Below are 24,693 nucleotides of genomic sequence, written 5' to 3'. Positions count from 1 at the left end.
TTGCAAAATATTAACTAAAAAAAATTTCTCTTCAATAAAAAATTTAAAAGTTGTTTCTAGCTCAGTTGGCAACGCAGGCTGAGTGTGTGAGAAGAGCTCTCGGGTTCGATCCCCACATAATACACACTGGGTGAGGGATGAGGAGCCTTAACTGTAACTAAATCTCGAATCTGATGACATCCAAAGGGTGATCAGTTCCTGGATGTAAATACCAAAAAAAAATACATAAAAATAAAATAGATATCAAACACACCTTTAACTTTTTTAAAAATAAGCAACCAAAACAAAACAAAGGAATGACAGTGGGACCCACCATGTTTTTTCCCAAGCAAATGGTGCCATGAAAATGAATAAAAGGTGGAAATCCAATCTCTTTTCCTATTATGTCAATTTTTCTATCTTTTCAAAATTTTGCCATTTTTAAGAAAAATATATTTATTTTAATTTTTACAAAAAAAACTATATAGTTTAAGAATAAATTATCAAGAACAAGTTTATAATATTATATATTTTTATTATTTATTGGAAACTTACTGAATGAAACAAATTAAAAATCTATACTAATATTTTAAAAGTTTATATAAATGTATACAAAGGTAAAATTGTAATAATATCCCCTGGACTCTTATTTTTTCTCATATTTTTCTTCAAATCTCAAAAACTTCAAAATCATCTCATTTTATCTTTATTATCTCCACTCATACTCATTCCTCTCATTTTTATACCTCCACCCAAACAAAACATCAATTTTTTCAAACTCCTGTAAGTTGATCTACAGGGCAAGACAGAAATACGGATGCATAATAAGGGAGGACACTTTCAGTCAAGTGCTATAGAGTAGCTAAGGAGAACGGTGAAGGAATTGTTCAATGGTTTATCTTCATACTTCATCTTACAAATCCTCTGAATACCAAATGAAGAAAGAATTAAAGTTAATCTAGTTGGTAGCTTAGAAGTGTAAAAAATAAATAGTTATGTTTTCATTTACTTAACCAATGTACCTACACAGCGGGTAGCCGTGAGACTAATTTCTCGTCTCACAATCGCTGTAGTAAGCTGTAGGGAGCTGGACGCTGATCAAAGAATTATTTTCCATTCGTTAGAGCAACTCCAACGCTGGTTTCTTAGACCAGTTGGAGTTGCTAAGGAACCGTTTCTTATTTTTTGCAGCATTGGAGCTGATCTATGTGGCAGTTTTAGTTTCTTAACTACAGTGCAGAGTTCCTTGTGCAAGGAACTCTGCTTTTTGGTTCCTTAACATTAAAAAGTAATATTTTCTCTCACTTGCTTCAACTGAATCCAGAGGGAAACGAAACAGAATGAAGGAAATCAACACAGTGCTTGCTCTTAAACCAGAATTCCAGAAATTTTATTCAACAATAAAATAAATACAAAATTATAATGAAATGTTTTAGAAGAAAGAAGATGTACAAATTTATTTACAACAGAAGATAAATTTTTTTACATAGAAAAAAAATAAAAAAACACAGAAGCTGAAAGGGAAGAACAGGAGCTCCGATCCGCTCATTTTCTCTGATCTGGTGGCGGTGGCAGAGGGTGGCCCTTGAGGAAGGCTTGCATGTCTCCGATCCAGTGCTTGAGGGGCGATTTGGGTCGAGATTGAAGCTTTGGTGGCGGCTGGGGTGTGTTTTGGTTGCGGTGAGGGGGCGGTTTTGGTGGCGGTGAAGGTTGTTTGGTGGCGGGTCAGTGGCGGTGAGGTGGTTTTGGTTGTGGTTGTGGGTGTTTGGTGGCAGAGAGGTGGGTTTTGTTTGAGGTTGTGGGTGTTAGGTGGCGGTGAGGAGGGTGGTGAGGGTGAGGAGGCCGTGAGGTGGCGGTGGTGAGGGTGAGGAGGCCGTGAGGTGGCGGTGAGGAGGGTTTGGTGAGGAAGAAGAAGAGGACGAAGGAGAAGAGGACGAAGGAGAAGAAGAGGACGAAGGAGAAGAGGACGAAGGAGAAGAAGAGGACGAAGGAGAAGAGGACGCAGGTGATCGGTTGGTGATCGGTTGGTGAGGTTGGAGAAGAAGAGGACGAAGGAGAAGAAGAGGACGAAGGAGAAGCTGCGTGAGAGAAGAGAGGAAGAAGAGAGGAGCGGCTAGGGTTAGAATGGAGAGTGAGGGAGGAAAAGTAGATTATATAGTGGGTGACCGGCTGAGCCGGTCATCCCACCGGCTGGTGCCGGTTTTCTGCCCGTTTGGGCTTTTTTTTTTTTGAATTTTTTTAAATTGACCGGTTTGACCGGTTTTTCTGCCCGTTTTCTGACCGTTTTTTCAATTCTCCGACCGTTTTTTCAATTCTCAGATTCTTTACCTTATATATAGTGCAGTAGACCATTTGAAACACCAACATTTACTCCCACAATTTCTCTCTTGTCCAAAAATTCTCAAATTTCTCACAATGTCTAATCCTTATGAGCAATATTATCCACTGCTCGACAATGAAACACCTCCTACAAGTGAAGGTTTGCAACCTTCGCCTATGTTTCCGCCACAAAACCAACCTCCGCAGATGATTCACCTGCAAAGCCAACCTATGATGGTGTTCCAACAACAAAACCAACATTCGCAGGTGATTCGCCCGCAAAGCCAACCTATGCTGATGTTCCAACAACAAAACCCACATCCGCAAATGTATCAACCACAAAGCCAACATCCGCAGATGTGTCACCCTCAAAACCAACCTCCTCACACCGGTGGTAATGTTCAAAATCCTTCGTATCAAATGTTTCCACAATCGTTCTACCATCAAAACCAACCTCAGGGTCAAATGGGATCATATCCATCACAAATGTCTTATCCAAACAATCCACAATATTGCATGTATCCACCACAATACCAAGCACCTCCTACTGGTAGCAGCAGTAGTTCAAAAGTCTCAAGTACACAATGTGAGGCTATGCCCGATGAGCCTGAATTTTCTACTCAACGGGGTCTAGATGATATTGATCTTGAAGAATCCGGAAAGAAACGCACCAAATGGAGTGGTAAAGATAATATACTTCTTCTTCAATCATGGCTCAACGTTTCTACCGATCGGGTCGTGGGAAATGAGCAAAAGTCAGATTTGTTTTGGAATAAGATTCGAGCCCAATATGAGGAGTACCGCGACGATGCCTCTCCTTCGAGGACATGGTTATCCCTGAAATCTCATTTTAATAAATTGAATGCTGATCTTCAAAAATTTGTCGGTTGCCACACTAAAGCCGTCAATCATTGGAAAAGTGGACACTCAGATAAGGACATCATGGCTACGGCGCATCAATTATATCATGTAGATACAGGTAAAGATTTCAAACATGAGAATGAATGGCGGTTGGTGAAGGATGAACCAAAGTGGAAGGGAACATTTATGACAACCAGTTCAACGAGGCAGAAGAAGTCAGTAGATGGGGTGTATGCAACATCGTCTGACCGGAGTGCATCAATCGAGGGCGACGAATATGAGGCCACACAACCAGCAACCCGCCCGTTGGGAAAAAAGAACCAGAAAAGGAAGGCCAAAGTAGGAGACACAGCTTCAAGTGATCTCGATTATGTTCCTAACTCCGAGATGATAGCCATCGGGAAAGCTAAACTGGGATTCCTTGCGAGTTTTGAGAAGCTCAAGACTGAAGAACTGGAGGTGAAAAAGGAAAAAAACAAACTTCAAAAGGCGCGGTTATTGAAGGAATACAAAGATATCCTTATGGAGGACACATCACAAATGAACGAGGTGCAGTTAGCAACGCATCAGCGCCTAGTTGAATTCGCCATGAAAGAACTAGGAATGTCTTAATTCTTGTTGTTGTCTTTCTTAGCGTGTGCCAATGTTGTGATTTTAGCATTTCTACTTATTGATTCTGCATTAGTGTTGTAATTTTAGCATTTCTACTTATGTGTATTGCATCAGTGTTGTAATTTTAGCATTTCTACTTATGTGTATTGCATCAGTGTTGTAATTTCAGTATTCGAATTTTTCTTAATGTGTACTGCGTTTCTACTTATGTGTTCTATATAGCCGTTGGGGAATATAGCCGTTGGGGAATATAGCCGTTGTGGAATATAGCCGTTGGGGAATATAGCCGTTGTGGAATATAGCCGTTGGAGAATATAGCCGTTGGGGAATATAGTCGTTGGGGAATATAGCCGTTGGGGAATATAGCCGTTGTGGAATATAGCCGTTGGAGAATATAGCCGTTGTTGTTTCTCTTATTTATACATGTCATATTTCATTCATCTCAACATTCAAGAGTTGTTTTGTCCTCTCATATTTTCTTCCTCCTATCCAATTACACTGATAGTTTCTCATTGTGTCATAGAATGGATCCAAACAATATGGCCGACTTGGACATTTACGACGTTGTCATTGACGAACTTATCAATGACACGACTATAGAAGATATGATGCAGGAGGAGATGGAGTTTTATCAACGACGTGCCAACACCGTTAGGCCCAAGCGAACAAGAAAGGTGATAGAGAGAGATCGTGAAGCTGGGAACGAGCGGTTGTGGAATGACTACTTCTCCGAAAATCCTGTGTACACGGAAGAGCTTTTCCGACGAAGGTTTCGAATGCGAAAGCATGTGTTCCTCAGAATTGTAGGGGCCCTTGGGTCTCATGACCCGTACTTTTTAATGTCTGTCGATGCAGTTGGAAGACAAGGCCTGTCACCATTACAAAAGTGCACCGCCGCTATTCGTATGTTGGCGTACGGATCACCTGCTGACAGTGTTGACGAGTACGTTCGAATTGGTGAAAGTACTGCAATTGAGTGCTTAAAGAATTTTGTGGAAGGTGTGTGTGCAGTATTTGGTGAAACATACTTGAGGCGCCCGAACCAGGAAGACATTACCCGCTTACTTCAATGGGGCGAGTCTCGTGGATTTCCAGGTATGTTGGGTTCTATTGATTGTATGCATTGGGAATGGAAGAATTGTCCAGTTGCGTGGAAAGGTCAATTCACCCGAGGTGATCATGGAAAGCCCACAATCATGCTTGAAGCAGTGGCATCACAAGACTTGTGGATTTGGCATGCATTTTTTGGCATTGCAGGTTCTAACAATGACATTAATGTGCTAAATCAATCTCCGGTTTTCAATGAGGTTTTGAGTGGAAATGCTCCCATGGTGAACTTTAGCGTGAATGGAACAATGTATAACATGGGATACTATCTAGCAGACGGTATCTATCCCCCGTGGGCTACATTTGTGAAGACCATCCCAATGCCGCAAGGAGAAAAAAGGCAAAAATTTGCGAAAAGACAAGAAGGAGCAAGAAAGGACGTTGAACGTGCATTCGGCGTTCTCCAATCTCGATTTGCAATAGTTCGTGGTCCATCACGCTTTTGGCATCCGAATGAGATGAAGTCAATAATGTATGCTTGCATCATATTGCACAACATGATTGTTGAAGATGAGCGCAACACGTACCGAGGTAATTTTGTTTATGATCAGGTCAATAATGACATATTGGATGCTGAAGTAGTAAGTGGTCCTATTCCCGCTTTTAGAAATATCTTGGAAAGAAGAGCACATCAAATTGATAGGTCAATTCATCACCAGCTTCAAGCAGACTTGGTGGAGCATATTTGGCAGCTTCCCGAAAACGAGAATAATGAAAATTAACCTTCAAGTGTTATTATGTATTTCATTTCAAATGTATTGTTGCTTATTTTTCATTGTCATGTATTTTCTTTCGTCTTTATTTCTATCATTCAATAAAATTGTTTTTGCTAGAAATAACACAATGTACTTTTTTATTTTTGTTTCAAGTTAACATGCCGATATTTAAATTTAATTGTTTTAAATATTAAGTAAAATTAAATTTAAATTAAATTCGTATTAATTTTAATTAAATTATTTTTAAGTTGAAGTATTGATTTAGTATTAAATTTTAAATCTAAATTGGGTGAAAATAAATATTATTAATTTATGTTGTATGGTGGGACACGGGTGGGACCCTTCAAATAGTAATTTAAGAAACCATGGGTTGGAGCAAAATCTGCTTCAGTTTCTTAGGAGTTTCTTAAGTCTGATGTGGCAGACAGGGCCCACAGAAATAGTGCTGAATAGTGCTGAATAGTGTGTTAAGAAACCAAATAAGAATTTTGGGGTTGGAGTTGCTCTTAGACATGCAATTCAGACCTACAATCATTTGCTTAAGGAAGAAGAATAACTCAGTGACATTGCAGGGTATTATAAAAAAAAATGACAATGAAAGTCAATGATAACATGACATCACCAATTGATAAGAACATGACTTAAGCAATAACGTCATCATACTAAAAGTCCACATAATATTTTTTCATTATTCCCCCAACTTTCTAAGACTAATAATGTGAGGAGTAAAAATGAACTCACGTAATTTGATTATTTTATTTTTTTCATTATTTCCCCGAACTTTCATTTGAAAAATTACTTTGACTTTAATTTTTTTTCAGTAAGATATTAGTTCAAGCTGATTCTATTGTTATTTTGATAGCTCATTAAACCAGGCTGCTATGATCAGATTCATCTTAATCTGATTCCTTAAATATTGACTTTTGATATAAGTTGCTGACTTTGTTTGTTAATTCTTTTGTTAATACCACACGGCAACCGTGTTGAATCCATAAAAGGTGGATCGCCCAACTAAAATTCTTCAATTGGCGTACCTTTGAGTTGTAAATTAATTGAACATAGGTGGCACAAATGTTCTTATATATGTGTGTGGGATGGTAGCTATGATTTGTCATCAATTAAGACATATCTTGACACTTAAGCTGGTTCTTGCTGAGTATTATGAGGGTAAGCCTTTTGCTTCATTGAATTAATTTCAGTTTCTTTCAGTACTTAACTCTCCTAGAAGCTACAATTCCATAACTATTTAATTTCTCACTTGATGAATATATTTCAGCTAATTCTAGATACACATGCATATGCATGGTTCACTAATTACTGAAGATGTTTTACTCATAAATGGTGCAGCAAAAGATTGTGATTGAGGTGCCACTTCACTGTGCCAAATGCAGAAAGAAGATCCTGGCCATATGCACAACATCAGATGGTATATAAGCTGATTGATATTTATACTGATAGCATGTTTCTATAACTTTTTCTTTCCTCATAATCAATTCTAAAACTCAGAAACTACCCACCAAAGTTTCTCCTCAGAATTGATTCTGGTTCCAAAATTAATTATAAAAAGATTTCCAAACATGCACTTAGATAATTAACTAATTGTTTGTTGATCATCAGGTGTTACATCGGTTACTTTTCAAAGGGAGGGCAAGGATCAAGTGATGATTAAAGGAGAAAAAGTGGATTCAGCCAGGATAACAGAATGTTTAAGGCAGAAGGTGAATAGGCATGCTAAGCTACTTAGTGTGGCCAAGGATGAATAGAGTTGACTCCATTACCAACCTTAGTTAGCTTGAACCCTGTTATTATTGGTTATTGAGTAGTGATATATACACACCTTATTTATACACTTCATTTCCACCTATTTTTATTTCTATCTCTCTCATCTTATCTATCACATCTTATACTTTCTCTCTCTTACTTTTTTCTTTTCTACCTATCTCTCTCCTCCTCCACCTCTTTCCACCTCATTTAGAGGTGTGAACAAATCATTATTGATGTATATTTAGTTGTCAAAATAATTTGATTATGAACCTTGTATAATAGTACGTTCGAATGTATTTCTAAAATTCACAAGTAGAAGGGTGATTTTAGTTGTTAAATTTGACCTAAGTTATTAATAAAAGAAGTCTCAAATTCTAGTGTGAACTGAAGAGCAAAGAGGGGTTCAACTGTTCAAGTGTCTGTCTAAGAAAAGAGGTAGAATGCAAAAAAAATCAAATCACTGCGATCTTTATTACAATTTCACAACCCTTCTAGCATGTTTGGACTGGTGAAGACCAAATCACGATGAGTCAAGAAGCTACACTTTGTAACTTCTTCTCATAAGTGATTATGTGGCTTTCTGCTGCACAACCAAACACGCTAGAAGACTTTCATCGACATAGAAGCCTTTTTGTTTGAAAGGTTCTACATGTTAACTGACTGGTCCTCATTTTGTACACGTATCTCAATTTTGCCATTTTATATGTTGTGGCAAAAAAATGGCACAAAAGCATGCCAAACAGAGAGAAAGAAAGGAGAAAAAAAAATGAAGAAAGAAACAACTCAACTTTTTGTATGAGAACTTTCCTGATCAACTACAAATTCACTAGAAATTGCATCATCATGTAGTCTCTTTGCCAATGCAGCTTCTCCATCATATTCTGCATCATCCTCTGAGTCCTCATCACTGCTCCATTTTCTTCTTTTCATGATTTTCGGGACCAAGCGAGTGACTTCTTTAGTCTCCGACATTTCATCCCCATTATTTACCCTTTCAAACCGAACAGCGCTCACTTTTCTGGCATTTCCTGCTAGTATCTGCACCGAAGACAAAGGAGAAGGTCTAGATTCAGCTTTATTACTTTATGCAAGTTTAAAAATAAACAGTTGATGCTTATGCGAGTTGAAAAGGCACAAGGACTTTGCAAACAAAAAACAAAATAGCATAAATTTGGAAAAACTCGATATTGATGAGCTAATAAGATGACGTTGCTTCCTTAACCATAAATTCAAAAAACAGAAATCAAAAGCACAAATTTGTTGAACATGCTTCTCAAGGAACATCACATTGATGTCTTTAATGTAGCATTAGTAATAGTGGAGTAACAAAATTGAAAATTAGGTATATGCATTAATGCATGGTCACTTAGTCAGTGTGTTAAAATATGGGAGTGTTCTGTAAACAAGATTGAATAGGACAGAACAGAATATATGAATTCTGTTATATGTTTGGTGCGGGTAACTATGTAAGCAGAACAGAACATAGGGAAAAAGTGGTACCTATCATTCTATTTGTGTGTCAAATGTTACCTATCATTACACTTTCTGATATTAGTGATGTTAACCATTCTCTCCAGGCTCCAACTTTTGGATACATAAGCTAAAATAAATAAGACTATCATATGTGACAAATTTTAGATACTGGCGAAGAATGACAAACTGATTACCTCAAGTTTGAAAATCTGGTTCTTCTCTTTCTGATCCTGGCGGTCAGCATCAGATTCTTCGTTATCATCTTCATCTTCCCTTTCAAGTACAACTTTGATGGACTCGCCTGTCCTTGGGATGTATCCAAATGCTTCACACACAAAGCCTGATACTGTCTCATATTGAATACCCTGGAATTGCAGACGCAACCTACTATTAAGAAGCCCGAACTTCTTCAACAGACTTATAGCATTGTAAGCTAGCACAAGAATGTATTGAGATGCAAAGATGCTGACCGTCTACAACTCTACATTACAAAGCTACAATGGTTTTGAAGGACAAATTCACAAACAACTTATTTATTGGTTCTAGAACTAATGACAAATCATGCTCTTGGATAGTATATAATTATATAATTATATATATATATATATATATATATATATATATATATTAAAAGGAAAAACTGACGTGGTGCAACAAAATAAATCATACTAACTCCATGCAACTAATAAAAGATTCTTGACAGTGATTACAAGTACTGCCATGAGAAGACCAATATGTTAGGTGCGTATATGAAAAAGTGGTGACCTCTGGCATCTTGATGTTCAAATCATCAGAGAGCTGATCAATGGATGTGTTCGCATCCACGTCAAATATACCCTCTGCTCGCATTACTACGTAGCCGGTCTTTTTCTGAATCTCCTCCTGTTGAATAACCCCAAAAGATTGTAGAAAGGTTATTGAAAAATCAGCATGTCAATCATTAAAGTAGCAAATAGTTGCCAAAATAAAAAATCAAAGGCTACAAAACATAACAGATAAAATATTTTTATATTCAGAAATACATAATCAGCCACTAATAGCAAAACAGTCAAACGTTATGAACATATCATGGGCATTATATTTGCAGGAATCACAGAGTAGCACAAGCATTCCTGCAAAACCGTTCTTACAAGCATCCTTATCACTTTTACACATCATAGCTTGTTCCCCTCTCGTTTACACATCATACTCACATATTTATACTCCTATTTTGAAGAGTTTGTATTTGAACATAGAACATGCCTAAGATGTACAAACAACTGCATTTCATTTTTAATGTTTTATCCAACAGACCACGCCTGCTTCTGAAGTAACATAGAACATGCTCTTGGATTGTATATAATTAAACATTGATCCATCTCAATAGTCTAATCTCTTCCTTTATTTCTGGAGATACTGTTACATTACAGCTTGCCATTCTGAACAATACAATATTATGTTGCTACACTATGAATTTCAGCACAAATTGTTGTGCTCTGAAAAATATGAACCTTTTTAACAGCTATGAATTTTATCAATCTGAAGCCATAACTCCTCCAATGTTAAAGTTGGAAGTCCTGAATGCAAATAGAGAGCCTAAAAGACAAGATGGACTTTAAGTAAGGCTACTAAAAATAGTAGAGTTGTCACTTGTCAGAATCTAAGCAATTAGAATTAAAATAAGGCAACAAAAACAAATGAGCAAGGTATACAAAGAACATACAAAATAAATATAAATATTCATTACAAAACTACTGTTGAACAAAGAGTGCAGAGTGCCGATATTTTTTCCCTTTGTTTTTCTTTTTCGGCTGAAATAGAATAAAGACGAATTCAATATATGCTTTGTTTCAGCTATTTAAAAATGCAGTTGAAAGAAACAAATTCAAGATACAAATATTTATACTTAGCCTTTACCTTTGAGTCATTTTCATCAAAGATTTCACCAACAATTTCCTCCACAACATCTTCAAGAGTTACAACCTGTTAAATGGAAATATAAATGAGACATCTAGATTTAATACATCACCTTGTGAAAATAGTTACAACTTATATGCAGATCACACAGACTGGATTTCAGAAGACTTGAAGAGTGTAGTAACAATCTTCTAAACTTCAGTTTCACTAAAGAAGTAAGCCTCTCTCTCATGCACCAACTATCCCAAAAACTTAAGTTGTTGGTGAAAGCATGTAACAAGCACATGAAAGGATGACCGTGAAAACTATAGTCAAAATAAATTCAAAGGGTGTATCTATACTAATACAAAGCTAATTTATTTCCCGGATTATTTATGAAAATTCTAGCAATAGTTCATGACTGGTATGATTTGAATGTTGATTCAACTGGCTTTTTCAAATTAACATAACTAAAAAAAGAGGTTGGTATATAATTACAGAAGATGTCGAAAGAAACAGACACTGATAGTGATAGGTTTATGGCATGTTCTAATTGATATCTTTCTATTTCATTCGGGTCAATGGTTGTAATTAGCATGGTATATATATCATCAGAAAATCATAGATTTAGAGCTTCATATATCCATATTTATGGCAGACAAAGAGCTCTGAGTTGGTTGTATTCTGGTATGGTATACATACTCCCACAGTTCCACCGTATTCATTAAGAACGACAGCCATGTGAACCTTCCTGATTCGGAACTCTCTAAGAAGATTCCAAACAGACATTGAATCTGCAAAATCAGTCATAAGAATTTATTCCTCCAACATTCTGCAATAAGTTAAACAGATATAAATCTGTTGCTATAACAAATGATTCAACAATACAATACCAGCCATACAGTAAGTAATTACACAAACAAAGGTGAATCCAAGATTAAGAATAAGTTACCAGGTACAAAATATGCAGGCTTGTGAGCCATATCTCCAACTGTTGTACTTTCTAGCAACTCGCCCTTCAAAATCAAACAGATAATAATTCTGCAAACTATGAGATTGGAGGATGCAATTAATAGGTAAAGCACTTATAATTCATAATAGATAAGAGAAATAAAATCTCCCAACCTTCTGAACATAATCAAGCAGATCCATTGCATATGCTATACCCATTATATTATCAACGCGTTGCTCAAAAACAGGTACCCTGGGAAACAAGTCTTGATGCAGTTAGTGCATTGGAAAAAAAAATATATATAAGTTGAAGCAAGGGAATCTTTAAATACCTTGAATATTGATGTGTGACCCACAAGTGATGAAAATCTACAAGGCTTGAACTGGCATCAATTGCAACAACATCAACAAGAGGTGTCATAACCTCTCTGACATGTGTATCTTTTATCTCCAACACATTTTCAATCATATCCTGTAATATACATATTCAGATACTAATCAGAAAACAAACAATTTAAAATAGACTAAAAAACATATACAGATAGGGCTTTTGTAAGTGTTATGAAAAATCACAACAATAAATATATCTAATTATTACTAAAAGAAAGAGAGGTGTATTTCCAGGTGGAAAATTGAAATCTATTCATGTTATTCAGATGAATCTGTTCCCGTTTTGTTAAAAACAATAATGTCATTCAAACAAGACACAATTTTGTGATGATTATGAAGCATATCTATAAAATTCTATTTACGATTTAAACACAGATAAATGATGCGACTAATAGAATGTTAAACCCAATATTCATCACCTGTTCTTCTTCCTCTATTGCCCCACTTAATTCTGCACCCCTTAGCATCAATTTAAGCTCCTCTTCAGTTACATATGGCTCACTGGCAAAGAAAACAGTGACTTTAGTATTGAATTTCTAATAAATCAATGAGAACATCACAAATTCAATGCTTCAACAATCAGGTGCCACTTTCCGTATAAATATTATCGACATATTTACAGTAAACATCTTAAAACTTCACATTAGAAAATAGACCACATACAAACCACTCATGATCAATAAATTTACTTCAATTCTTCATTTGTTCTATTTGACATAACTTCTAGGCAAGAACTTAACATTAGAAAATGGACAGTTTGCATCACAGATTGTAATAATATTTCACAAAACATTCATAAAGAATCAAAAGCAGTATGTTAAATATGATAAGGGAAGATTAAGCAGACCTTCTTCCCTTTAAGCCAAGCAATTTCAGCATCCCCATTGAAAGATAAGTAACAATTCTCCCTACAGGATACAAAACCAGGGAAAGCCATGCCACTGGCCTGACCTAGAGGCATTGAAATCAATATCAATATTTGTTACAAAACGAAGTTGAAGCAACATCACGTAAATATGAATGACATGAAAATAATCAAAAATGCTTTACTCAGCATCATTTCTTTTTCCAAATAATATAAAAGAAAAGGAAGAAATTTAAAACTTACCACAAATCGAGCCACCTCAGTGGCATTATGAACCGCTATACTTTTTGGAGTAATTTCCGTGAGAAGCAAAATGACAACCTTGTTTGATTATGGAGAGAAAAGGAAAATCAGAAATTATGAGAAATAAGCTTTGATGTAAACTTATAAATCTGCACAAATTACACTGGCAGTGTGAGGGAGAGGAAACATAGAATTATGAAATTATGTAAAACATAGCATCCTGATTTTGCTTTAAAAAAAGTAGATCATAATCAGAAACTAATAAAAAGATATTAAAGCATGCATGAAAATTAAGAGGATAAATAAGGGCCTGTTTCGTAAGCTTTTAAGTAAGTGATTTATTTACCAAAGATTTTATATAAAGCAGAAGTTAATTTTCATTTGGTTACAATTATGAAAACAACTTTTAATTTCGAATTATTTCCAGAAACTACATAAAGTAGCCTTTCAAAATAATCACAAATTTGATTTATTTCATATGTTGAACCAAACGAAATTGAAATTTTTAAAAGAAATTTTTTGAAAAAATAAAAAATATAGTTTTTTCATTAAAAAAACTGAATCAAGCCAAAAACCTTTTGCATCATACAGTGCACACCTTTTGTTGAAAGTTTAGGGAGACTTGAGGAGAAAACTTTTTTCCAGTTCAAAAGGTCAGCATCTGAGCACCAAAAGGAGGAGGTAAAGGAGGAAGCACAAAAGGATACAGTCACACAATGTTGTTACTGTTGTATGCTTTTGCTGGGGATAAGGCAATAAGCCTAGGAACCAAGTACTGACGAAGAGACTAGGATATCCTAAGAAATTTTAAGCTTCAATTAATCAAACCAAACTTGGTTGAGTTGCATTTGTGACAATATATTTTAGAGAAAATAAAGGTCATGCATGAGGTCCCGGACAACATGTCCCTGGGTCAACAAAAAAACACAGTGCAAATGTGCAATGTTCGGTGACCAATCTGATCAACCATTCTATTTAATAAGATAATACTCGTATCCTAAATATTATAGAAAAGAAAAGAAGTAAAAATGTAGCACAAAATGAGATACTGAGGCACATTCTATTTCCTATGATGCTGCGTAAACTGCTGACCTCTGAACAGCCTTTAAAGGTAGAAATAAAATTAAAATATCATATCAACCTCCCCCCCCCTCCTTGTACCCACTCAAAGGTTAGCTCAGGCACCTTTTTCACAAACTGGTGATAAAGCTAGCAAGCTTTACAATTCAAATTTTTGTTCCCACCACATCAGGAGTTTGCAAGTTTAATGGGACAGCATGTTCAAATACTGAAAGATTAAACGTTCCAAATTAATCATAATAAGTGGGTAATTGATCTGAATTTTGGACAATTAAATATATGCATAAACCATTTCAGCATGTTTTAATGTCCAAGAAATAGAAGATTTTGACAAACACTAGAACACGAAAATCAAATCATACCGTCATCACTCCTGTTGCTGCACTAACACCAGCTTCACCAAATATTGCAGTTGCAGCTTCTGTGACCAGAGCAGTTGCCCCAATATTGACCACACTGTACAGCAGAATAGTAACATGAGAAACATCTATAATCAAATTGAAAAAATAATAATTTCAATAATGAAACCAATGAAAGGATAATACGTTGTGCCAATGAGTATAGTCGTAAGGAATCGAGTAACATCACTTCGGAGCAGTCTGAAGACACCATTTTCAGACTCCTTTTCAGCCAATTCACGAACCTTGCACGTTGTTAACAACAGTGATTAGACTTCAAAGTTCCAACTATCATCAGCTAAATTAATCATAAGAAATTACAGATCGCTAATACATAAAAAAGAAAAGGCATGCATATAATAGGAACCAAAATATTTATTAAAGAGGAAATATAACAACCTATGCTCAAATGAGCAACATTTAATCTCTTTACAAAACAAGTCAGTAAAATTACAGAATTTATAGCTTAAGTGATGTAAGAGGCATTTTAGTCATTCATATACTCTACAGTCAAACTGCTATTAGTATCACAATAAAAATGTGACGTTTTGTTAAAAGCTACGTGTTTAATGGGGGGAAGATAATATTTTGCTATGGACAAGGGAAATACATGCGGTCATATGTCAATGCTTTTTTTAATGATCACGGGTATCTTTTTGTGAATTGTGATCATCATCAGCTTATATGGTTATACATGAACAAGAAATACCAATATCATCTTTATGTGTTTATATAAAATATATAGTGTTTAATTCCAGAGCCTACATGATCCAAGTTACTAAAGCTCCCCTCGACTCCCACCCTTACCTAAAGCATAATTTAGACATTGACACAACTACATGTATATATAGCAACATATATCTTATATTATGCTAGTTTATCAAATCTTGATTAACCTAGATCTCAATAACATGAGAAATGAAGATTGCATAAAGAAACCAAAGAAATTTTCGTGTCACGAACGCTTAGATAGCATATGAAATTCAGGTCAGTATGATCTCAGTTAAGATGCAAACTTCATTTCTTCAAAGATGAGAAACTTAAAGCAATTGGATACAAAAACAAAATTCATTGTCAACCATGTTACCATATGATCAGGAACAGTGACCCTATTACCACAAATTTAACCTCCAACCCCGTCTACTATCCTTTGGTCAGCTAGACTAAATTCATTAAGTCTATACTGAATAATGCCATAATGGGGGGCTTAAAAAGTCACTTTTTTCCTAGGCATGGCTCCACCTCTTATAGAACTTTATGTATCAAATGTATCATTCATATAAGGAAGATAAACATGATACCTTCCAAGGCCAAAGTGTGGTAATTGAAGTCTCTGCCATTGAGAAAAAAGCTGAAAGTCCCAAAAGCACTGCCAATATCAGCCCTTGCTCCTTAAATAAACGAAGAATTTGCAACACTGTAGGCCATGTATTCCTGAGCAAAAGTATACTCTGCCCAATTACACCATAACCTGCATTGACCACACCTTCAATAGCCAAAACTCGCGGACACGCAAACACCAGCACCCCACAAACAGTTGCAGCCAAAATAACTCCCCTCTTCAACAACAACTCCTGTATAAATTTCAAATTGCCATTTGAACCACCATTCTTCTCATGATGCAAACAATCACTGCTAGTGCTAGTGCTACTACCTAAGCACCTCAACCGAGCTCTACCAAGTAACCTGGTAGTGGTACCTACTGCAGCTTCTACTCCATAACTTGAAACCTGAAAGCTTGAAAAACTGGAGGGGCTAACAAAATTAGACACAACAGGAAATGGGTATCTACTGTTCCTACCCAAAACCTTGATTGGCATTCTCCTAGGCCGATTCTCATGCGCAGGGTGAAGCAATCTGGACCCGGAACTGAACACTTTGTGACCCAGAACCCATGATTCAAGTGCCATCACCAGAAAATCAAAATCATAACAGAACAGAATACCCACCTAGTCAAAATCAAATTTTGAAGCAAGATAACTAGTTTTCTTACAAATGGGTATCACAAAGTCATAACTTTAGATGAAAAGGAACAACCGAACAAAGAAGACAAAATCGTATGTACAGGAATGAATGTTTGGTTTTTCTTGAAGAACCAAAATTGAAATTGTGTGAAGAAATTAGGGTTTTGAAAAGGGAATTGGGTGTGTTGAGAAGGCGCAGAGTAGAGTTGGAAGGACCATGCAACTTGCAGATGCTCTCTCGGTTCGGCGCAGAAGGTAGAGTTGGATGGGAGTGTCGATACTCTAACAATAGTCTATGACATTTCAGTATTTTAAAAAAAAGATATATAAAATATTTATTTTAACTTTAATTTTTTGACAAATTAATTTTTTTTAACATAAATTAATTTCAGGTATAGTAAGAAGGTTTCGTTTTTAGAAAATGGTAGAACGGAGAGAAAGTACCTCCAGACTACCGGGTAGGGTGCTGGTGGTATGCTGGGGAGGCTAGCAGAGGCTCACTCTTAGAAGAGCAGCTAAACCCGGAACCTGAAGTCAGTTGTGTCAATTCATGGCTTGTAAGAAGTTTTATGCATGCATACATAGCACTCCATTTTTTATTTTTAATATTTTAAAATTCAAACTTAATTATAACCTAGCATATTGATGATTTATAGTTTGATGATTATGTAAAAACAATCACATTTTTTTACGGGAAAATGAACTTTCATTAATGCATCGAAATTAAATCAGCGGAGAGAACACTGGCCAAATCGGCTGGGTGTTCCTCAATCCCAACAAAACAGTAATCGCTCAAAGCAAATTTGGCAAGATAGTCTGCCGCTAAATTGCTTAGTCTAGGCACATAATCTAAAGAAAAGAAACGAGAACATTGAGAAACTCTAACAGTATCAGATATAACATCAGCTAAATAAGAAACATGCTTCTTAGCTCCCTTCCACGAGGTGACCACCACCTGGTTATCAAGTTCAACTTCAACCTCAAAGAATCCCAGCTCCAAGGAAAGTTGCAAGCCCCACCGCAACGCCATAGCTTCCGTTGTAGCCACCGACACCGTCCGGGGCCATTTTGAGGATGTTGTGGCAAGAACCTGTCCACGCGAGTTCCATGCAATGTAGCCAAAACCCATCAATCTTCCATTAGGAACAAATGCATCTATGTTTACCTTGATTCTCCCTGGCCTTGGTGCACGCCAACCACCCGATTGCCTTTTGTCTCGCTGCTCACCTCGGTGGCCCAACTGCTCACCTCCAACCGACGACGATGGGACTGAAACCATATATGAAGCGCGCTGCAGAACCATGTCGTATGTAAACCAACGCTCCTCCATGCACCATTTATTCCGACGCTCCTAGATTGCCCACAATAGAGTGAGAACCTGGTCCATAACCTAATCATCCCTCAAAGTCAACATCTGGGACAACCACCCATACACGGAGAAACCAAGTTGCAGCTCCCTGAAGTCTAAAGACAGCTGAGAGCCAAACCAGGTAGGAACCACCTCCTTGCATGAAAACAAAGCATGTTCCATGGTCTCTTCTTCCTCCCCGCATAGAGGGCAGATAGGGTCCGCATCAATACCCCGATGAACCAAAGATGCTTGCACGGGAACCACGCCATGACAAGCCCGCCAAGCAAACTCCTTGCACCTAGGGAGAGCTTTTGTTTTTCATAACGCTGTCCATGCACCTGCCCCGGCCTCAGAACTAGACCTCCCTGAATCATTACTCTTGAGAATAAACTCATACCCTGATTTCGTAGTGTACCAACCAGACTCCTCTCCCCGCCAAACCAACCGATTAGGAGCTTCAAATTGTGACAACGGAATCTGCAAGATAAGATCAGTTTCATGATGGCCAAACACTTGCCGTAGCAGAGAATAATTCCAAGTACGGGATCCCTCATTGATCAATTGCACCACATGAGACAAGTGAGAGCTATGGTTCTGGCCTGAATAAACCTTAAACCCAGCAGCTCCAAGAACCCACATTATTAGTGCATAGTAATTAAATTCTTTCAAATGATAAAGTAAATCACCGTTGATTGAGTTATTTTATTGATTTTTTTTTACAATATGTAATAATCATTAATAAGTTACTTGAAAACTGAAAGACTAGTTTTGACTAGTTTTGAGTCGAAAGTTCTCAACCTAGCTTATTGAATTAAAAACATTTGATATATATGACATTTGTGATGTACTGTAAAATAAAATTCCAACAATTTTAATTTAAATTTTACCAACACACTCTTCTCGAACTCTCTCAGTTCACGATTCAAAATCAAAGACACAGGGATTAGGGTTTCAACATTCACGATTCTCTCACGCCGCCGCAATCGCCCGATAGCCACCGCCGGTAAGTTCCCCATCTCTTTCTCCGCCACTCACTATCTGCACATGTGAAGAATCGTTTTCTCTCTTTTTCCCATTCACGGATCGATCGTTAAGTTGAATCATTCACCAGTTTTCGTCGTTTCATTTTCTCCGGTTTCATTGAATTCACAACTCGTTTTCTTCAATCATGGAAGATGTAGCGAATCCCTTTTTTCTTCACCGTTCATTTTTGTGAATAACGAATAATCTGACTGACTTTGATTAAGTGAAGCCTACCACATAATTCTCATGAAACCTTACTCTTCAATTAGCTGTTTTTGCTCTGAAACCTTGCTGTATTCATTCATTTTTACATATTTTGGGTCTGCAGATTCATTACTGAAATTTTGGCTTTCACAAATGGATGTTTAGAACATGTTATGTGTTTTATAATTAGGAGAATTTTGACTCTGTTGTTAGTTTGTTACAGTAATTTATGTGTACCAATTTTAATTTTAATTCTGTTGATATGGTGATCCTGTGAATCTACAGGCTGCAAGTTGTGATTCTGTTGTTATTGGAAAATAAGGTGAAATGACAGAGGAAAGTGATAGTCAAGGGAACAAGTTGGAGAAGAAGAAACTACACAAGAAAAGTAAAAGGCCAAGAGACTGTGAAACCAGCAATGGAGGTGATGATTCGGTGGTCACGGAAGAAAGGCAAGGCAAGAAGATGAAGTTGGACAAGGTATTCAGCAAGGAAGATGGTAGAACTGAAGATGAAGATCATGACCAAGGTAAGAAGATGAAGAAGAAAAAGAAGCTGAGTGAAGAAACCAAACCAGATGACCGAGGCAAGGAGATGAAAAAGAATAAGAAGGAGAAACTAATTGAAGAAAGCAAAAGTGAGGAAGAGTATAACAAGTTGAGAAGCAATGAAGGTGAAGATGGTGACCAAGGCAAGAAGAAGAAAAAGAATAAGAAGGAGAAACTAATTGAAGAAAGCAAAAGTGAGGAAGAGTATAACCAGTTGAGAAGCAATGAAGGTGAAGATGGTGACCAAGGCAAGAAGATGAAGAAGAAAAAGAAGCTGAGTGACAAGAGCAAAAGTAAGAACAGTGAGTTTAATAGCAATGAAGGCGAAGACAATGACCGAGGCAAGGAGATGAAAAAGAATAAGAAGAAAAAATCAATTGAAGAAAGCAAAAGTGAGGAAGAGCATAACCAGTTGAGAAGCAATGAAGGTGAAGATGGTGACCAAGGCAAGAAGATGAAGAAAAAGAAGCTGAGTGACAAGAGCAAAAGTAAGAACAGTGAGTTTAATAGCAATGATGGCGGATCCTCTTTGGCTAGTGTTGAGGAAGGAGATGCTAAAGCTTGTGGCGATGTCACTGAAGTTGATGATCAAAGCAAGAAAAAGAAGACAAAAAAGAAAGCCAAGGCAGGTACTGATGAATCTACTATTCCTGCAGCACATGGCGAGAAGATGAAGAAAAAGAAGCTGAGTGATAAGAGCAAAAGTAAGATCAGTGAGTTTAATAGCAATGAAGGTGATCCCTCTTTGGCTAGTGTTGAGGAAGGAGATGCTAAAGCTTGTGGCGATGTCACTGAAGTTGATGATCAAAGCAAGAAAAAGAAGACAAAAAAGAAAGCCAAGGCAGGTACTGATGAATCTACTATTCCTGCAGCACATGGCGAAACATCCAAACCCAAACGAGTAACTTTTTCTGATCAAGTGGAGGTTTATGGTGATCAAGTGGAGGTTTGTGGTGATCAAGTGGAGGTTTGTGGTGATGATGATTTAGTGCGTGGGAAAAGGTTTACACCAGAAGAAGATGAGAAGATCAAAGAGGCTGTTTCTGACTATATAGAGTCTCATGGTTTGGGAGATGAAGGTCTAAAAATGATTCTCCATTGCATGTCACATCCTGAAGTTAGAGGTTGTTGGAAGGAAATTGGAGAAGCCTTGCCTCATAGGCCTCATCAGAGTGTTTATTATCGTGCTCATATTATTTATGAAAGGGATGAGGCGCGTAAGTGGACACCTGAAGAGCTCGATTTTTTACTCAAGGCCCAGGATCAACATGGAAGTGATTGGAAATTAATTGCAGAAGCTTTAAATAAACATCGTCTTCATGTGAAGGATACATGGCGGAGAATAAGACGAACCAATGCAAACACAGGACGTTGGTCCCAAGATGAGTATCAAAGGTTATTTGATTTAGTAAACAAAGATCTATGCGCAAGAGCTGCAGAGGATTGTAGAAAAAATAAACACGGTATGTTGCGAGATAATGTTAGTTGGGAGGCAATCAGTGATGAGTTTGGCTCTAGAGCTAGTGCATTGTGCTGCATGAAGTGGTATCAGCAATTAACATCACCAATGGTTGCTGATGGTATATGGAGTGATACTGATGACTACCGCCTGGTGAATGCTTTATATGCTTTGGATGCTTGCTCCATGGAGGAGGTAGACTGGGACAATCTGCTTGAGCACAGGTCTGGTGATGTATGTAGAAAACGATGGCACCAAATGGTCAGAAATATTAGAGAATATGCGGGGAAGTCTTTTGCTGAGCAGGTGGAAATTCTTTCAAAGAGATATCGCCCTGACTTAGTGGAAGCAAGAGAGGCATTTGATAGCAAACCTGTGGTTGGTTGAGGTTATGATCCTGTAAGGTAATTTTCTTAGGGTCAAATAATTTTGTAAAACTAGAATGTATGATGTTTTTGTGGGATTATCCAAACTTTCTTTGCAAATTATTGAAGGCTATGATGTTTTTGTGGGATTATCCAAACTTTTTCTGCAAATTAGTAACTGGAGTTTGTATTGGATGGAGGTTTATGTTGTAAAATGTAAAATATCAATCTTGTTTACTGTCATCTATTTGCATTTTCTCTTCTATAATAAAAGCAGGTTTCTGGTATGTTACTTTCAATCACCGTTTTTGTTACTGATTTTTTGTCAAATTACAATTTTGGTCAAATTAATCAATTTTTCTCACTTCTGCTTTGATGACACCAACTGGACTCTTGTTTAATTTCTAATTACATTTCCCTTACGGCACGTTGATGTTTTTACTTGTAGATCTTCTTTTTTTTAAAGAATTATATGTATATTTACAAAGATATAATTTTATTTGGGCCGAGTATATTCTTTATCAGATCACTGATTAATTTGAATCAACCTGATAATCATTAATCCGCATTTTAGGTTGTGAGTTATATCTCCATTGTAGTTACTTTATAGAAGCGCTTCTTGAAATAATTACAACTAAATAACAAAGTTTATACAAAAATCAATGAAAGCACTTTTTTTTTAGATTAGTGGTACGTAGAAGTTTTACTTGTTGCGAACAAGCGCATAGATCGACTGGCCTTAATTGTTCTGGTTTAAGGAGAGGAGCTTGAACATGCTTCTAGTGAGGATACATGTGGTTAAAACTAAAAAATATTTGATGTCAACTAAGGAATACTTATAACTAGTTTATGACCCGTGCCACGGGGAGTTTAATTTCGAATTTTTGTTTAAATTTTTTGAATAAATATTTTATACTATTTTTATTAATTAGAGTTATGTGCTCTTTTTAATATTTTTTTGCACATTTGTGTTTGTCTCTTTTTTAGTGTGTTTTAAAGAATATTGTTCTAAAAATAGGCCATTGTCAGCGTTTTTTTTTTGCAAAGTAATGTGGTTTAGGGTGTAAAACACATATAAATAGATTTATGCACGTAGATTTACAAATATGGAACAATTTATTGAATATTTGATAATCACGGTCAATATACGAAATAAGAAAAATTGTTTAAATTATTGAAATTGACCACATAGGTAAATATTCAAAAAAAAAAAAAACAAATTGTCATTGTTGCTAAAGACGAATAAGGAAAAGTTTAGCACAGAGGCTATTTATTTGTAAGTAATCTTAAGGAAATGATACTAAATCTTCTCCACCTTCATCCTCTTCAACATTACATTTTTGCATCTGTATTTCCAACATCTTCTGGTATGGAACCTTCGTCGGAGCGGCGATTATTGGCTTTGTTGGAATCAGAAACGTTGTTTGCAATAGCATCCATCGCAAGTTTTTGGTTCCGGGAATCTGAGGCAATCTTAAGTGGTATATCAACAATTGAGTCAACGTCAGTGTGACCATCTCTTTGGATATGTTCAACAACTTCATTAAAAAATTTAAATTTGAGCATTTTCAGTATTAATTTATTACTACAATTGGTAATATCTAATTTATAATGTTTCATTAAAGACTTTAATTTTTTTTATATCACATTTATGACATGCAAAGTTTTTTTTAAATATGCATAATGTTAATTATTCTTTAATGATAATTATTTGTTGGTATTAATTCAAATGCAAATATTTGTATGCATTGATATTCCTTTTAATTGTTGGTATTTGCATTCGATCAGTTATAGTAAGATTCAATGAGTAGTCCACTGACTTAAACAAACCTATATTACAATAATTACAACCAACAACTCAGTCAGAGATTTCACATGTGAAACAAAAATATCAGAAATCATGAAGTAGATATAAACAACTATGATTTAGCAATAAAAGTTTTAAAGTTATACCTTTGATTTGAATTTTGAAATTATTTGCGGGTCATTGCAAATTTTCAGGACGTTAAATGCTGATTTAAACCATCATCCGCATCTATCCTTCCCCTCTACTTTGAAAAGAAATTCCTTGTGGACTAAATCAACAATTTCTCTTGGGGGGTGTTCCATGTAGCCATTCTAGATTGTATTTTATATAAAATGAAAAAATATATATTATGAATTAATGGAGCAATGTAAAAGTATTTTTTTTTCATAGTTTGGGTTAGCCTTCTCTTTTGGTTTTCCTTTTCCCTTTTTTCCACTATATCATTGCTTTTTTTTTGATCAAATAACAACCTTCGCGATAAAAAAAATGATCAAAGTTGCAGAGCCAGTATTATCAGCACCATTTATCAACAACTTGTACCTAATGTAAACAGAAATAATAAAATAGACTGAATATTGATCAAATTAATTAATTCATGCAATTTGGAGTTTACCGTGTGGCAAAAGTTATGCGCTTGTTGCATTTTGGAAAATAATACCGTGCTCCGTCGGAGTATGTTGATGTGTGACATTCGCAATCATGATAATATCAATCATCTGTGCTCACAATTTCCTTAATTGCGGCATGTACAATAGATATAGTACGTTGTAATAATAAATTAATGGTTTAAATATAAGTGTTTAATAATTGTTAAATAGCTGAATTTCAATTTTTTAAATACGTTATTTATTTCTAAAAACCTTTTTTTAAATTGGTAATAATTTAATGTCTTAAAAAACCATTAAATACCGTTTTAGAAACTTTTATTTTAAGAAATAAATACAGTAGTTAATCATTTCTCCCATTGAGTAAAAATTAATCTATTTTAAATCCGTTCAAGACGTGTATCAAAATCTTTTTATTCCTATTATAATGTTATGATTTTAAAGCAATTAAAAATAATGAAAGATTATAAGAGTTTATGATATAAATTATTCGTATTTTATCTCAATTTTAATGTGTGATTACTTTCCTTTAATAAATTATCAATTTAATGCATTTTTAAAAGTATTGAATAGGTGATTATACGTCAAAAAAAACAGCTCATTATTAATTTTATTTAATAATTATTTAATTTTGTAGTTAGTGTATCTAAATTTATATCCCCATTTTTTTTATTTAATACATGTAATGCTAACATTATAAGTTTTTTACTAAATTAATAAATGTATCATTAATA

General features: G+C 35.8%; 4 protein-coding genes across 5 annotated transcripts; 2 read left to right on the top strand and 2 right to left on the bottom strand.

Moving 5' to 3' along the window:
* Positions 1-6,579: 6,579 nt before the first annotated feature.
* On the top strand, positions 6,580-7,663 carry LOC130733020 (heavy metal-associated isoprenylated plant protein 47-like). Of its 2 annotated transcripts, none has more exons than XM_057585056.1 (3): positions 6,580-6,761; positions 6,871-7,020; positions 7,212-7,663. In XM_057585056.1, exons 2-3 carry the CDS (start codon positions 6,933-6,935, stop codon positions 7,355-7,357), a joined length of 234 nt encoding a protein of 77 aa, XP_057441039.1. In that variant the 5' UTR covers positions 6,580-6,761; positions 6,871-6,932; the 3' UTR covers positions 7,358-7,663. The 2 variants fall into 2 exon arrangements, with proteins under 2 accessions (XP_057441039.1, XP_057441040.1); XM_057585057.1 differs by having other exon boundaries at positions 6,589-6,761; positions 6,942-7,020.
* A 136-nt stretch (positions 7,664-7,799) lies between these two features.
* On the bottom strand, positions 7,800-16,886 carry LOC130733019 (putative DUF21 domain-containing protein At3g13070, chloroplastic). Its single transcript, XM_057585055.1, has 14 exons — positions 15,935-16,886; positions 14,781-14,878; positions 14,598-14,691; positions 13,156-13,233; positions 12,895-12,998; positions 12,467-12,548; positions 11,990-12,129; positions 11,832-11,910; positions 11,659-11,722; positions 11,409-11,500; positions 10,728-10,793; positions 9,597-9,713; positions 9,026-9,196; positions 7,800-8,396 (listed from the first exon to the last, which is right to left on the bottom strand). The coding sequence occupies exons 1-14, from the start codon at positions 16,541-16,543 to the stop codon at positions 8,142-8,144; spliced, it is 2,049 nt and encodes a 682-aa protein (XP_057441038.1). The 5' UTR covers positions 16,544-16,886; the 3' UTR covers positions 7,800-8,141.
* A 420-nt stretch (positions 16,887-17,306) lies between these two features.
* LOC130732787 (uncharacterized) lies at positions 17,307-17,900 on the bottom strand. Its single transcript, XM_057584776.1, has one exon. The coding sequence runs from the start codon at positions 17,898-17,900 to the stop codon at positions 17,307-17,309; it is 594 nt and encodes a 197-aa protein (XP_057440759.1).
* Positions 17,901-18,809: 909 nt separating this feature from the next.
* LOC130733018 (RNA polymerase I termination factor-like) lies at positions 18,810-21,790 on the top strand. The gene is made up of 2 exons (XM_057585054.1): positions 18,810-18,951; positions 19,461-21,790. The coding sequence occupies exon 2, from the start codon at positions 19,503-19,505 to the stop codon at positions 21,567-21,569; it is 2,067 nt and encodes a 688-aa protein (XP_057441037.1). The 5' UTR covers positions 18,810-18,951; positions 19,461-19,502; the 3' UTR covers positions 21,570-21,790.
* The last annotated feature ends 2,903 nt before the right edge of the window (positions 21,791-24,693 follow it).

The sequence above is a fragment of the Lotus japonicus genome, chromosome 1, assembly GCF_012489685.1.
Source record: "Lotus japonicus ecotype B-129 chromosome 1, LjGifu_v1.2".
NCBI classification, from domain to species: Eukaryota; Viridiplantae; Streptophyta; class Magnoliopsida; order Fabales; family Fabaceae; genus Lotus; species Lotus japonicus.
The sequence above is the reverse complement of the archived record's forward strand: the minus strand, read 5'-3'. Positions and strand labels throughout refer to the sequence as shown.

What these genes read in the sequence shown, in the direction of transcription:
- LOC130733020 (XM_057585056.1), top strand. Translation starts at nt 6,933, where the DNA reads ATGGTGCAGCAAAAGATTGTGATTGAGGTGCCACTTCACTGTGCCAAA. An exon ending in CATATGCACAACATCAGATG is followed by an intron (nt 7,021 to 7,211) that starts GTATATAAGCTG and finishes GTTGATCATCAG; the next exon opens with GTGTTACATCGGTTACTTTT.
- LOC130733019 (XM_057585055.1), bottom strand. Translation starts at nt 16,543, where the DNA reads ATGGCACTTGAATCATGGGTTCTGGGTCACAAAGTGTTCAGTTCCGGG. An exon ending in TGCTTGATTATGTTCAGAAG is followed by an intron (nt 11,723 to 11,831) that starts GTTGGGAGATTT and finishes TTGATTTTGAAG; the next exon opens with GGCGAGTTGCTAGAAAGTAC. An exon ending in TTGATGAAAATGACTCAAAG is followed by an intron (nt 9,714 to 10,727) that starts GTAAAGGCTAAG and finishes GTTATTCAACAG; the next exon opens with GAGGAGATTCAGAAAAAGAC.
- LOC130732787 (XM_057584776.1), bottom strand. Translation starts at nt 17,900, where the DNA reads ATGGTTCTGCAGCGCGCTTCATATATGGTTTCAGTCCCATCGTCGTCG.
- LOC130733018 (XM_057585054.1), top strand. Translation starts at nt 19,503, where the DNA reads ATGACAGAGGAAAGTGATAGTCAAGGGAACAAGTTGGAGAAGAAGAAA.